General features: G+C 50.9%; 1 protein-coding gene across 2 annotated transcripts; it reads right to left on the bottom strand.

Moving 5' to 3' along the window:
* Nucleotides 1–780: 780 nt before the first annotated feature.
* Nucleotides 781–12228, bottom strand: LOC308612043 (required for drug-induced death protein 1). 2 transcript variants are annotated; one of them, XM_081224253.1, is made up of 3 exons: nt 11897–12228; nt 11304–11335; nt 10948–11025 (listed from the first exon to the last, which is right to left on the bottom strand). In XM_081224253.1, exons 1-3 carry the CDS (start codon nt 12191–12193, stop codon nt 10968–10970), a joined length of 387 nt encoding a protein of 128 aa, XP_081080379.1. In that variant the 5' UTR covers nt 12194–12228; the 3' UTR covers nt 10948–10967. The 2 variants fall into 2 exon arrangements, with proteins under 2 accessions (XP_081080378.1, XP_081080379.1); XM_081224252.1 differs by lacking the exons at nt 10948–11025; nt 11304–11335 and adding an exon at nt 781–3290.
* Between the last annotated feature and the right edge of the window lie 874 nt (nt 12229–13102).

Below are 13102 nucleotides of genomic sequence, written 5' to 3'. Positions count from 1 at the left end.
ACCTGTCACAGCAGCCGTCTGAATCTAAAATTGCATTGATGGCTTCTCAGCCCCACAGGCACTTTCTGCTGAGGGCACTGCCATGCCCAGGAGGACTATTGTTGGATGTGAGGGGGAGGTCTGAGTTCAAGTCCTGCTTCGGGGTACTTCTCGGTGACAGACAGCAGTTGGAGCTTCTCTGACAAAGCACAGGTGCTGAGCAGGGGGACAGTAAGGGTGATTCCAGGGCAGCTGAAGACATCAGGGACATAGCTTCTGCTTTGTCCTAAGCCTAAAGGTTGGTTGACACGCGTGGCCCCAACCCTGCCTGGGCGGATAATCTGACAGCAATTCCAGAAGCTTCTGTAAGGCTCAGTGAGTGGGCATCCTATGTGTGCCCGGCTGGGGCTGGCACCTGAGGTCCCACCTTGGAGCCCACTGGCCAGTGTAACCTGCAGCAGCCCCTGGGTCCAGCATTTCCCAGCTCAGGCAGAGCAACAGCTGCTTCAGTCTTCTAGGCTGCTTGTGGAAAATGCAGCTTCCTGGCCACACACTAGACTCTCTAGATCCAAATCAGAGGTTCTGGAAATCTTCGTTATTAACAAATGCATGAGCTGAGGCTCCTGCACACTGACACCTGTTCTCTGGAGAACAGTCCCCCTTTAACACCCAGAGTCCCCAGTGAGTCAGGGCCCCTGTCACTCCCCTTGGTCTTGGGGCAGCACTGGGCTCCTGCTGCAGGCCCCAGGGAGGTGCCCCCCACTGCATGAAGGGGTGAAAAACTCTTCACGCACAGAAACATTAGACAAATTGGGGCTTTTATTTACAGGATATGGAAGAAAAGCATACAAAAGGCGGCTCTTGGTCAATCGTGTAAAGGGAAGGTTCCAAAACTCAATTTTTAGTAGGGTGTGAATGCTGATATATTTTTTTAAAAACTAAAGAGAAAGAAAAGGCAAAAAGGTAATCTGCAGCATGGGTGCCTTGTCTCGGGGGAAATGACAACTCAGCTGAGTGACAGTTTAGAGCAGTTCATCTTCTGTGCACACGAATCTGGCTCCCAGGACCATCCCTGCGATGTTTTGGCTTTTGAAATCTCTGGCTTAATTCTTAACCAGAATTCTAAAATGTGAGGGCCAAATGTGCTTGGCCTTATAATGTCTCTAATTTGGGGGTGAGGGGGGGTGATTCTCCCTTGGACAGGCTTCAGCTGCTCTCGTCCCTGCCAGGTCACACTTCTATGTCCCCTGGGAGACTCAACGGGCTTCTCTGGGGTCAGGCCAGCAGCACTGGGCCACCGGGCAGGTGTCCTCAAACCCACACAGGCTCCTTCTTCCTGTCTGCCTTTCCTGTGACCAGCAGGTCTCACAGGCCTGACTCTTTCCCACCTGACGATGCTTTGCTTTTTCTTCCATGGATGTCGCCTCTATAATTATATAGACGCTATAATTATCGTACATGTGTGAAAATGTGCCATCATCAACTCTCATCATTTGAGCTAAAACAAGACCATTTGTTTTCTCTTTTCCTCACTGATATTAATGATGCAGGAATTGGGTCCAAGTTCATCTTCAGCGTGAGCCTCCAGAACGTGAAGCACAATCTAGCTTCATGGCTACAATGCTCTCCTCCACTCGTTCCTCTTCCTGTCCATCTGTCTGTCTTCCAACCTTCTCCACTTCCCGGTGCCACCTGGTTGGGTCTGACGGGTGAAGCATGAGCACTGAGCCATTTCCCTGCCCCGGGGAACTTCACAGGGCAACAAGCGGCTGTTGCCACCAATCCTGCAGACTGGTCCGTAATAACTATTCTGGACTTCAGGACCTTCTGGAAACCAGGTCAGAACAGGGGCCTATCGTGAAGGCTGGCAGCGGGCACCCCCCTGTCCGATGGTCCAGTGGCAGTCCATGGGTCACCCTCCAGGCCCAGGACCCTCGCCCGCCCTAACTTTGAATCCAGCTGAGATGACGTCAAACTGGGCAGCACAGAAGAGGAAAGGCTGCTCCAAAGGCAGCCAGTGTGAGCTCACAGGCCTCAGAGGGTCTGGAAGCACGGCGTCTCTGGTCACCCAGCTTCCCCTGGACCACGCCCAGAGCCTAAGATTTTCCGGCGCTGATAACGCAGACCTGGCACCTGCGCTTCCGCTTCTCTCGTCCAGCATCCTTCTTCTGCTTCCTTCGTACCTGTCTCCTACTTTCTGGGTCCTTCTCTAAATCATACACTTTCATTTCCAGGTATAGCACCTCCCTCGCTCCCCAGAGAGAGCACCCTTCGTCGGCTTGATGTTGAGGAAGAGGCGGCTGACGGTACCCCAGGCAGCTGAGTCAGGAGACCCACGACCTCAGCCAGCCGTCTGCCTGCAGGAGAGTCTGGCCAGCTCCATGTGGCTGGGCTGGACTGGGCTGGACTGGGCTGGACTGGGCTGGACTGGGCCCGACTGCAGCCCCTCAGGAGCGCTCTCTCCCTCAAACAACCTGCACCTGAAGTTGCAGATCCTCCCACCCTCATCACCACCTCCACATTCATGTCAGAGAAGGTGAACGTGACAAGTCTTCATCTACTTGAAACAGTCATGACACATCGTCAACACAGTTTTCAAAGCATCGTAGCCTTCAAAGAGGTTTTTCTTCCTTCCTTCTTCTCAAGCCTGTAATTAAAACTCCTAGTGGCAAAGGGGTACAGGAAGGAGATGGGGGGATGACTTCAGGAACAAACAGTTCCTTGGGTGTCCTCAGAACCGAAGCAGCTAAGGGCTGGGAGTCCTGTCAGCCTGTGAGCTTTCCAGAATTGAGCAAATCAGCTCACTCCAGATCCAAATCCCCCATCCGTGTCCCTGATCACCACTCTGCTACCCACCCAGAGCGCGGACTTCCGTCAAGTGTTTGTCTCCACACCAGCCCCTGCCCCCTTCACGGGCAGCTCCGGTTTTAGCGAACTAATCCTAATCCCAAGCCTGACCTCAGCCTAATGCTCTGCGGGATTGTCCACCAGGGCCACCTGTGTCCCAGACATGTGGAAAGCTCAGCAGCTGGACGGGGATGACTAGTGCGAAACACTCATCCAATTCAACCAAGACATTTTCTTTCTTCAGAGTATTTTGTGAGTTCAAGGCTGAGATGCTCCTGGATTCGCACTCTTCCCGGAACAGAGGCTTCCAGTCACTCCCGTGGCATCTGCCCAGGCAGCTCCCACTAGCGGACAAACGACACCACACTGGTGGCCACTCCGAACGGGGCGGAGTAGGCAGCAGCGAATCCCTGCAGGCCGACCACGATGTAGCGGCATCCTTTGGTGATAACCTTCCCAACGTTCTATTTTTAGGAACAGAAGAAAAAAGCAAAGGGTTAGGCGAGGCACCTTTGTAATTTTCCATGCACCGTGGTGCCATACATAAAGAATCGTTTCACCTCATTTTCCCAGGGCAAATGAGCCAGCTAGCATCTTCTCAGCTCTCTGGGGTCCCACACCCAACCCCATCATACGAACACTCGGGGGCTCAGCACAGACATCAGCACCTTGAAAAGGGCTTTCCAGCCCCGCATGTTTCCAGAACATTCAGAGATCTTCTTGGAAACAGCAGTGAAGCTGCTACTTTTAAAACCAAACCAGTTTTGTTGTATTTTTTAAACCAAAGCCCATTCTCTTCTGTTCCAGCTAAGTTACTGGCTCTGCTGAAGGCTGGGTCGAGAGTTTTCCATCATTCACCTGATCTGAAAGCCCGCCCAGTCCCCCCTCTGCCTCCAGGGCACACCCCTTTCCGACCCACATTTGTGTGAAGAGTGCTTCCCTGGGCTTCCCTGGTGGCGCAGTGGTTGGGAGTCCGCCTGCCGATGCAGGGGACACGGGTTCATGCCCCGGTCTGGGAAGATCCCACATGCCGCGGAGCGGCTGGGCCCGTGAGCCATGGCCGCTGAGCCTGCGCGTCCGGAGCCTGTGCTCCGCAACGGGAGAGGCCACAACAGTGAGAGGCCCGCGTACCGCAAAAAAAAAAAAAAAAAAATCTCCTACTGCTCTGTCATTGCTGCATCCACGGAAGTCTTGGGTTCCCGTTATAATTCTACACTCCTTGAGGGTAACGACTGGGCCTTTCTTTCTTGATACTGAGGTGAGTATCCACTCTCCCTCCTCCTTCTCTTCAAGGCCTGGTGCTAGACTGAGGGCATCCAAGGGATTCAAGTGGAATCGCAACAGAAAAGTGAAGACCACCACCACCGACTAACACTGATTGTGCTGTTGCCCCTCCCCCTTTCTCTCTCCACCCCCAACTTCTGTCATCCTTCTCCGTGACGACAACATCCATGTAGGTGACCTGGACATCATCACACATCTTGTCTCTACACCCTTGATTTTTCCAACCCCAATAACCCCTTAAAATCCCTGATCACAATCACAAACCTGCCTTTGACTTCCAACACTGCCTGGCCAGCCTAGTCTGTCAGTCCAGTAGGCTGACTGTCCCTCTCTCCCAGATATTATTTCTTACCTTTTCCTTTCTCCAAAAGCCTCTCTGCCCCCAATGCACAGAGAGAAACACACAGTGTCCATACCCTCATTAGAGGATCCCACTTCATCTCTCCCTGACTCAGAAGTCATTAGGGAACCCATGCATCCTCTACCACTGTCTACACCTGCCCCAGCTTCTCCTCCCACCTTGCCGGTGTCCCAGTAGAGAAAATGGCCCTCTTCCCCCAAGGCCATTCCCTTGACACTTGCTGTTGGTACCCTCTCTCACCTTGCCCTCAGCTTTCCCTTCTCCAATATCACCATCCTCTTCCTCCCCATTGGATCATTCCTATCAGCTTACAGATATGCTCAGCTGTCCCCTTGACTCCATACCCTTCTCTAGGTCCTGCCTGGGTCTCTGCTCTCCTTCACAGCAAACCAGTGGAAAGCACCATCTGCACGTACAGCTTCCACTTCCTCCCTTCTTATTCCCTCTTCCTCTACCCTGACCCATCCAGGACTGCTTGGTCATGGCCATCTGCCACCGCCATGCTGCCTGAGCCAATGAGCATTTTTCTGTCTTCCTCCTGACTCTCAACAGCTTTGGACAAACTTCATGAAACACTCATTTGGCCTCTTTGACTCCATATTCTCTTGGTTTTTCCTTACCTCACATGAAGCCCCTCCTCAGCTTTCTTTTTTTTAAATAATTTTTAATTGAAATATAGTTGACTTACAATGGTTCAGGTGTACAGCAAAACGATTCAGTTATTCATCATATACATATATATATACATACATGTAGATATTCTTTTTCAGATTCTTTTCCATTATAGGTTATTACAAGATATTGAATATAGTTCCCTGTGCTATACAGTAGGTCCTTGTTGTTTATTTTATAAACAGTGGTGTATATCTGTTAATCCCAAATTCCTAATTTATCCCTCCCCCCACCCCCCTTCCCCCTTTGGTAAGTTTGTTTTCTATGCCTGTGAGTTTATTTCTGTTTTGTAAGTAAGTTCATTTGTATCTTTTTTTAGATTCCATATTTAAGTGGCATTATGTAATATTTGTCTTTGTCTGACTTACTTCACTTAGTATGATAATCTCTAGGTCCATTCATGTTGCTGCAAATGGCATTATTTCATTCTTTTTTATGGCCCTCCTCAGCTTTCTTTCCCTTCTACCAAACTTTAAAATGTTGGAGTTGTTCAGTACTGTTCTTTATTTTTTATTTAAAAAAATATTTTGGGCTATAATCTCTCCACAGGTGGTCTCATCCATTTCCAATGACTTTAAGTATTTCCTGTATGCTGATAAATCCCATATTTATGTCTTTGGCTCAGACTCAAATATTCAGTTCTCTACTTGAGGGCTCTACTTTTTGAGGCCTCATGATCCCTCTGGCATACACTCTTCCTTGCTGCTATAAACAGACAGATCTAACTTGGACTGGCTACTAGTGCATTCCTAGAGGCCTTTGGCTATCGGGCTTCAACAAGAAGGATGCACCAAGGAGTTAAATTTATCCATGATTATACAGCTGGTAAGAGGCAGGGCTGAAGTTCAATCCCAAAGAAATGTCACCTTAGGGCCTGTGTTCTTACTCCCCACATACACTTCCCTTCTTTAAGGAAGTCAGTACATAACCTTGCAATTGATTGCTTGCAGCCTGGGCTTAAATTCCAGCCCAGTCGCTTATTTAATTTTCTTTGGCCTCAGTTTCCTCACCTATAAAATGGGCACATTTAGTAACCACCTCATTGGGTGAAGAGGCTTGAAAAGGTTTACGCAAGGAAAGCCCTTAGGACAGTGCCTGGCACCAAATGCAGGCAGTAGGACTGCCCCCAAAGGTCAGCTATCTTTATTGGAAAATAACCTTTGCCTCTTTTTATTCTACAGTAATTTACATTTGTGGTGGTAATTTTGGAATCTAAGGTATTTTGTTATCTGTTCAGGAAAGTTTCTTAAGACTGTACTTTCCTATGATATCTGGCTTATGTCAGCTTTCAGAGACCTCAGGATAACAGGAGAGAAGGAGGTCATGCTCAGTACTGTATGCCCAGCATCCAGAAAGGGCCTGGGTGTTTCCTTTGGTTGTTCTCAGGCCAAAGGAGGAGTTCTGGGAGAGGAAGGTAACTCTGATGGCCTCTTTAGACACTGATTCCCAGGACACTGCCTTGTCAACTTCCCAATGAGACATTAGGGTGTGTGTTGGGGGCAGGGAGGCAGTGATGCTGCTAAGAGAAACATCTCTATAAATGTGTAATAAGATTCCGTGGGAGAATTTTACGTACCTGTTAGAAATAACAACAACGACAAAAACTGTCCTCCTGGAGTAAGTATTAACAGTCCAGAGCATCCTTTATAAGCCAAGCCCCTAGAATCATGGATGGCCTGCATTAAACTTGACATTTTGGGTATTTGTACATCCATTTCCCTCAGCCTGCTATTTTAAAAAACTGCTTGTCACTTCATCTTTGCAAATGAGAAAAAAACGTTACTAAAATAGCTCATTAGCTAGAACACAGTCAAAACACAGATTTGAGAAATGTGATGCAAAGAAATGTGAAATAGCATCCACCATTTCGGTGTCATTGAAGGGAGCAGATTTTGAAATCTTTTGATCCGAATAGAGTTTCAACCCATGTAATCTCTCAGAGGGGCGGAGGGGCCTGGGGGATCATGGGACAGTGTGGTAGGCTGAATAATGCCCTCCCCTCAAGATGCCCATGTCCTAATCCCCAGAATCTGTGAGTATGTTACCTCATATGGCAAAAGGGATTTTGTGGATGTGATTTAATGAAGGATCTTGAATTGGGGAGACTACCATGGATTATCCAGGGGGCCCCAATCATTATAAGGATTCTTATATCTTTATAAAGATCCAAATAAAGACAACCACCCTTACAAAAGGGAAGCAGGAAAAGTCAGAGAGAAGGCAATGCAGTGCCAGAAGCAGAGGGACAGAGAGAAAGAGATTTGCAGATGCTGTGCCACTGGCTCCTAAGATGGAGGAGGGGACCTCTGGAAGCTGAAAAGAGCAAAGAAAGGGTTTTCCTCTAGAGCCTCCAGAGGGAACCAGCCTGTTGACTGTAGCTCAGGGAAGATGACTTCTAGCCTCCAGAACTGTAGGAGAATAAATTTGTGTTGCCTTAAATCACTGTATTTGTGGTAATCTGTTATAGGCAAACTAATACAGGGAGTCAGGCTTTTCTGGGGGTTCCCGGGTAACCCCAAAGATGTTGGGGATTCCCTGTCCCCACCCCCAGTTTCTAAAAGGGAACCAGCTCTCAACAAAGATCCCTTTCCCCCAAGTATAAAAATCAAGTCTTCCCTTGTGAAATTTGGTCAGGACCCAGGCACAAAGCTGAGGTGGGCTGTCAGCTACAGACGCTGATTTTTTTCTGAGTTAGAGCTCATTAAAAACGGATCAGAGAAGAAACAGTCAGATGGGACCTCTCCTCCATCCCCTTAGATAACAGCCAACAACAATTACAGGACCCTCGCCATATGCCAGGTGCGTTCCAAGACCTGTACATGGACTGAACTCACTTACTCCTTACCACAGCCCTAGTATTAGCCCATGTGACAGATGAGGAAACTGAGGCAGGGAGGAGAGCAGAGCTCAAGGTCACACAAACAGTAGGAGGCTGAGCACAGCTGGCGCCTGGCAGTCTGGCTCCAGGGCCCCTGTCCTAACCCCCTACTTAGACGTGGGACATTTTTCTTCCTCTTGAGCTCAAGGTTATTCCACACCCTGTGTTTCCCCTCTCCAACCCCCTCCTAGCTGCCCGATTAACAAAATTTAATAACTTTCCTTATCTGCGCTTCTCCTTGTGGCTCTCAGAGGTGCCTGGGAAAGGCGACCTCCTATTGGAAGCCAAGTTTGGGGTTTGGTTCCCTCACCCCCCCTTCTCCCTCCACCCTAACTGCTTTTGAACAGGCAGGGGCCAGGGGAGACTCCTGACTCCCAGCTCTGCTGCTCTCCAGCTGTGTGGCCTTCAACAAAGAGCTTAACTTCCTGAAACTCCAGTTTCCTTCACTGCATAATGGGAGTCCATGGCTTTCTAAGGTCGTTGAGAAGATTCAGGGTTATTGTGCATCGTACGTGCAACAGAGCCCCCGGCAGCCTGTGAGAGCACAGCAAACCCACACCCTTTCCCCTTCCCTGCACCCAGAAAACAGCACTCTCCCAGCAACTCCTGCCCATCTGAACGCTCACATCATTACTTAAAAATCAACTGGGGCCACTGACGGCCAAGAGTCCCAGGCACCCAGCCTTTCGAGCCCAGAGGTTCCTGCCAGAGACTGGACCCAGCACAGCATTGGGTCGACCCTGTTTGGGGCCAAGGGGCAGCAGGGGAAGGGGAACCTATCCCAGGACAGTTCACAAAAGCCGAACACCTTTCTTTAAATAGAAGCAGGAAGGGACTTGGGTGGAGGATTTGAGCGGTTAACAGATAAAAAGGAACGTTATTCACCCTTCCTTGAAGGGTTGAGCTATTTGCTGGTCATTCCTTATTCCAATGGCCCACGTGCAATCAAATTTCACCTGGTGACCAAAGCAGGGAAAGTCACCTCCCCATATTTCTAGCGGAGACGTGGCTATTCTCATGGATTTTCAACAAAGAAGGGTGGACCATCTGCTTCCTCCATGTTGGGGCTTAGATGTCGACCTTCTTGGTTGCCATCAAGAAAATGGAAGTTCGGGGCTTCCCTGGTGGCGCAGTGGTTGGGAGTCCGCCTGCCGATGCAGGGGACACGGGTTCGTGCCCCGGTCCGGGAAGATCCCACATGCCGCGGAGCGGCTGGGCCCGTGAGCCATGGCCGCTGAGCCTGCGCGTCTGGAGCCTGTGCTCCGCAACGGGAGAGGCCACAACAGTGAGAGGCCCGCGTACCGCAAAAAAAAAAAAAAAAAAGAAAATGGAAGTTGTAGGGCAGAAAGGGCACATCCAACTCCAACATGACAGCGTCCCCGCCTGGCCTCCGGGTCTATTGAACTAGCATGGAACACTCACTCCAGAGCTCTCACCTGCCTCATCTCTGCTAGCACTCTGCCCTCCGCCTTGGAGGCCACCCCTTCTTTACCTGGGGAAATTCTTTTTTTTTTTTAGGTGAGGTGAAATTCACATAATGTAAAAATGAACCATTGCCAAGTGAATAACTCAGTGGTATTGAGCACCTTCACAATGTTATGCAAGCACCACTTCTATCTACTTCCAAACTATTTTCATCATCCCCAAAGGCAAACCCCCACACATTAAGCAGTCACTCTGCATTTCTCCTTCCCTTCAGACCCTGGCAACCACCCATCTGCCTTCTGTCTCTCTGGATTTACCTATTCTGGATATTTTATATAAATGGAATCATACATACGATACATGACCTTGTGTGTCCGCCGTGTACCTCCTCCCTTTTTACGGCTGAATAGTATTCCATTGTGTGTATGAACCACATGTTGTTTATCCATTTATCAACTGATGGACATTTGGGTGGTTGCCACTCTTTGGCTATTGTGAATAAGGCTGTTGTGAACATGTACATGTATATTTGTTTGAGTATCTGTTTTCAATTCTTTTGGGTATGTACCTAGGAGTGGAATTGCTGGATGATATGGTAGTTCTGTGTTTAATTTTTTGAGGAACTGCCAAATCGTTTTCCACAGCAGCTACCCCATTTTACACTTCCACCAGCAATGCACAAGAGTTCCGATTTTCCACATCCTCACCCACACTTGCTATTTTCTGTTTTCTTTATCCCTAATAATAGCTATGCTAGGGGGTGTGAACTAGTACCTCATCATTAACCTGTGAAACCTTGACTCATCCTCCTGTGCCCAGTTTCCATGTCACCACTGATTTGAAAACTTCCCTGACTTTACAGCCTCATCCCTGAAGACTAACCGCCCAGGCTCTTCCCATGCAGCTCCATGGTGGTGCCCCTATGGCAGCGTCTCCCTGGGAGGCTGTGGCCTCCTCTAGGGCAGGACTGCATCTTATCCATTTTTGTATCTCTAGTGCTCAGCGCAATGCCTGGCACATAGTGAGAACCTTCAAAGCATCTTCAGCTCAGCCAGGCTCTGGGCTGAGATTCCCACATTATCAGTTCACCAACTGAGAGGCAAATGATAGCTTTTTTTTTTTTTTTTGCGGTACGCGGGCCTCTCACTGTTGTGGCCTCTCCCGTTGCGGAGCACAGGCTCCGGACGCGCAGGCTCAGTGGCCATGGCTCACGGGCCCAGCTGCTCCGCAGCATGTGGGATCTTTCCGGACCGGGGCACGAACCCGTGTCCCCTGCATCAGCAGGCGGACTCTCAACCACTGCGCCACCAGGGAAGCCTGATGGCTTTTTTGTGTGTGTGATCAGCTGGGACCAGGAAGAAGGATAATTCGTGCTAGCATGACTCTAAGCCTGAAAGTCCCAACTTTATAGCTTTTATTAATATACTGTACCACTGCCTGCTTGTTTACTGTTCCCAAAGCTGCTGACATACCTTTAAAGAAGATGATAAAGCTAAGTTTCTAGGTGTGGCGACTTCGGTTTCAGGTATGATAAGAGGTCGCTGGAGGACTGGATGATATATCAGATGGGGCCCCTGCCCTTTGGGCAGGATAGAATGAGTTTTGTGATTATCTTCTGGGTGGCCTTGTCCAGTCCCAGGGACCAGAGGCAGCAGTAGCTTCAAGCGTTTCCAGGCCACAGCACCTGGGAACTGCTCTGGGGCTTTGGTCTCTGAGGAGGAAACTGCCGTTTTGTCCCATATTCATATTCTCTCTCTCTCTCTCTCTCCCACCCACCCCCATGCAAATGACAGTAGGTTTGCAGAGTACACAGATAGCTGTCTGGGAGAAAAGTAGATTCAACAAGTGAATACTTACGGATTGCTGAGCTCCCAGGCCCTGGAAATCACCTTGAGAATACTGGGAGAAATAACCCAAACAATTCTCAGCTAGTAGGATATCCTCAAGAAGACATTGCGGGAAAACAGACAAACTGGGCGGTACCTCCCTACTTTCCAACTGGGTCACCTTCTACAAGTCACCTAACCACGCTAAGCCCTCAGTATCCCCACTTTTAAAATAGGGACACTGATTCCCGTCCTACCAACTACACAGGGGAGTGGGAAGACACACCTAGGACAAGAACCACCTGGGTAAGCGACCCCTTGGGAAGGTTACCCACCCGCCAGCAACAACGGGACAGCCGTGGAGCGGTGCGCAGGGAAACCTCTGATTTAATCTCTATCACTCTCCGCAGCTCACTTTCCCCTTACTGCCCAGTTCACAGAGTGAGCAGTCTCGGGGCTCCAGGAGTGAATGCCGGGAAGGGGGTGCGCGTGGGAGGCCGAGGGGGTGCAGGGCAGCGCAGAGAGGCTGAGACCGTCAGACGGGGGGGAGCCGACTCCAGCTCTAGGGCGGGCGCCCCGCGCTCCCCGACCTCCAAGGGACAGTGGGGGCGGTGGGATGCCTACCTTGCCGTACTTCTTCAGCTTCTGCCGGTACCTCTTCTTGGGCTTCTCGCCCGGCGCCGGCTCCTCCAGCGGCTCGTAGCGCTCGGGGAGGACCGCGAGGTGCACCCTCCGCGCGCTCCGGGTCCCCGGGCGCTGCGCGCTCGCCCCGCTCTCCGCCGCCTCGGCCCCGCTCTCCAAGTGTTCCAGGATAGCAGCCGCCTCCTCGTCCCCCTCCGTCCGCCCTCGCCCCCGGGCGAGGGGCCTGCAGCGCGGGAGACTGCTCGCCGCCTTGCTTCGGAGCCTGGCTCCCACCGTCATGGTGCCGCGGGCCCTCCGGCTGAGGTCTGTGCACGAAGACACCAACCTTTGCGCCCAGCCTGCGCCTCCGCCCCCGCCGCCCGCCCTTGCCCAGCCCGGCCCAGCCTGCCCCAGCCCGCCCCAGCCCGGACGGGGCGGGGGGGCGGTTGTTGGGGGGGCGGGGGCGGGGTGGGGGTAGGTGGATGGGAAACTTGGGATCGCAGCGCCCCCTGGCTCTAGGGCCCGGGATGGCGGCGGCTCCACCCAGGCCTGGCTTTCTGGGGGGCGGGCCCAGCCGCCAGCATCCCATCCTCCAGCCAAAGGGGTGAGGGATGCTCCAAAGCTCAATGCACAATGAACACGCAAAGCACGTTCAACCACACTTGCAACGAAATAAGTGAACCCCAAATAGTGAGACTTCCTTTGCACACGTGCAAGCTGGCAGAGGTGATGAGAGATGGTGATGATGGTGGTGATGAAAAAGATGACAGTAAAAAAAAAAAAGATGACAGTAATAAAGATTATACTCAGACTTCCCTGGTGGCGCAGTGTTTAAGAATCCGCCTGCCGGTGCAGGGGACACGGGTTTGAGCCTTGGTCCAGGAGGATCCCACATGCCATGGAGCAACTAAGTCCCTGGGCCACAGCTTCTGAGCCTGCGCTCTAGAGCCCGCGAGCCACAACTACTGAGCCCGGGAGCCACAACTACAAAGCCCGTGTGCCTAGAACCCGTGCTCCACAACAAGCGAAGCCACTGCAATGAGAAGCCAGCGCACCGCAGGAAAGAGCAGCCCCGACTCCTCGCAACTAAAGAAAGCCCTCGCCCAGCAACAAAGACCCAACGCAGCCATAAATAAATAAATAAATAAACTAATTAAAAAAAAAAAGATTATACTCAATGCTGGTGAGGGTATGGTGAGAGGATAGTTA

The sequence above is a fragment of the Mesoplodon bidens genome (assembly GCF_964165515.1).
Source record: "Mesoplodon bidens genome assembly, chromosome: 2".
NCBI lineage: Eukaryota > Metazoa > Chordata > Mammalia > Artiodactyla > Ziphiidae > Mesoplodon > Mesoplodon bidens.
Note: the sequence above shows the minus strand (reverse complement) of the source record. Positions and strands in the feature narration are given on the sequence as shown.

Bases quoted from the DNA above. Each gene is read 5' to 3' on its own strand.
- LOC308612043 (XM_081224252.1), bottom strand. From the start codon at position 12,193: ATGACGGTGGGAGCCAGGCTCCGAAGCAAGGCGGCGAGCAGTCTCCCG. The intron at 3,291-11,896 runs GTAGGCATCCCA...TCCTAAAAATAG, and splicing joins AGCTGAAGAAGTACGGCAAG to AACGTTGGGAAGGTTATCAC.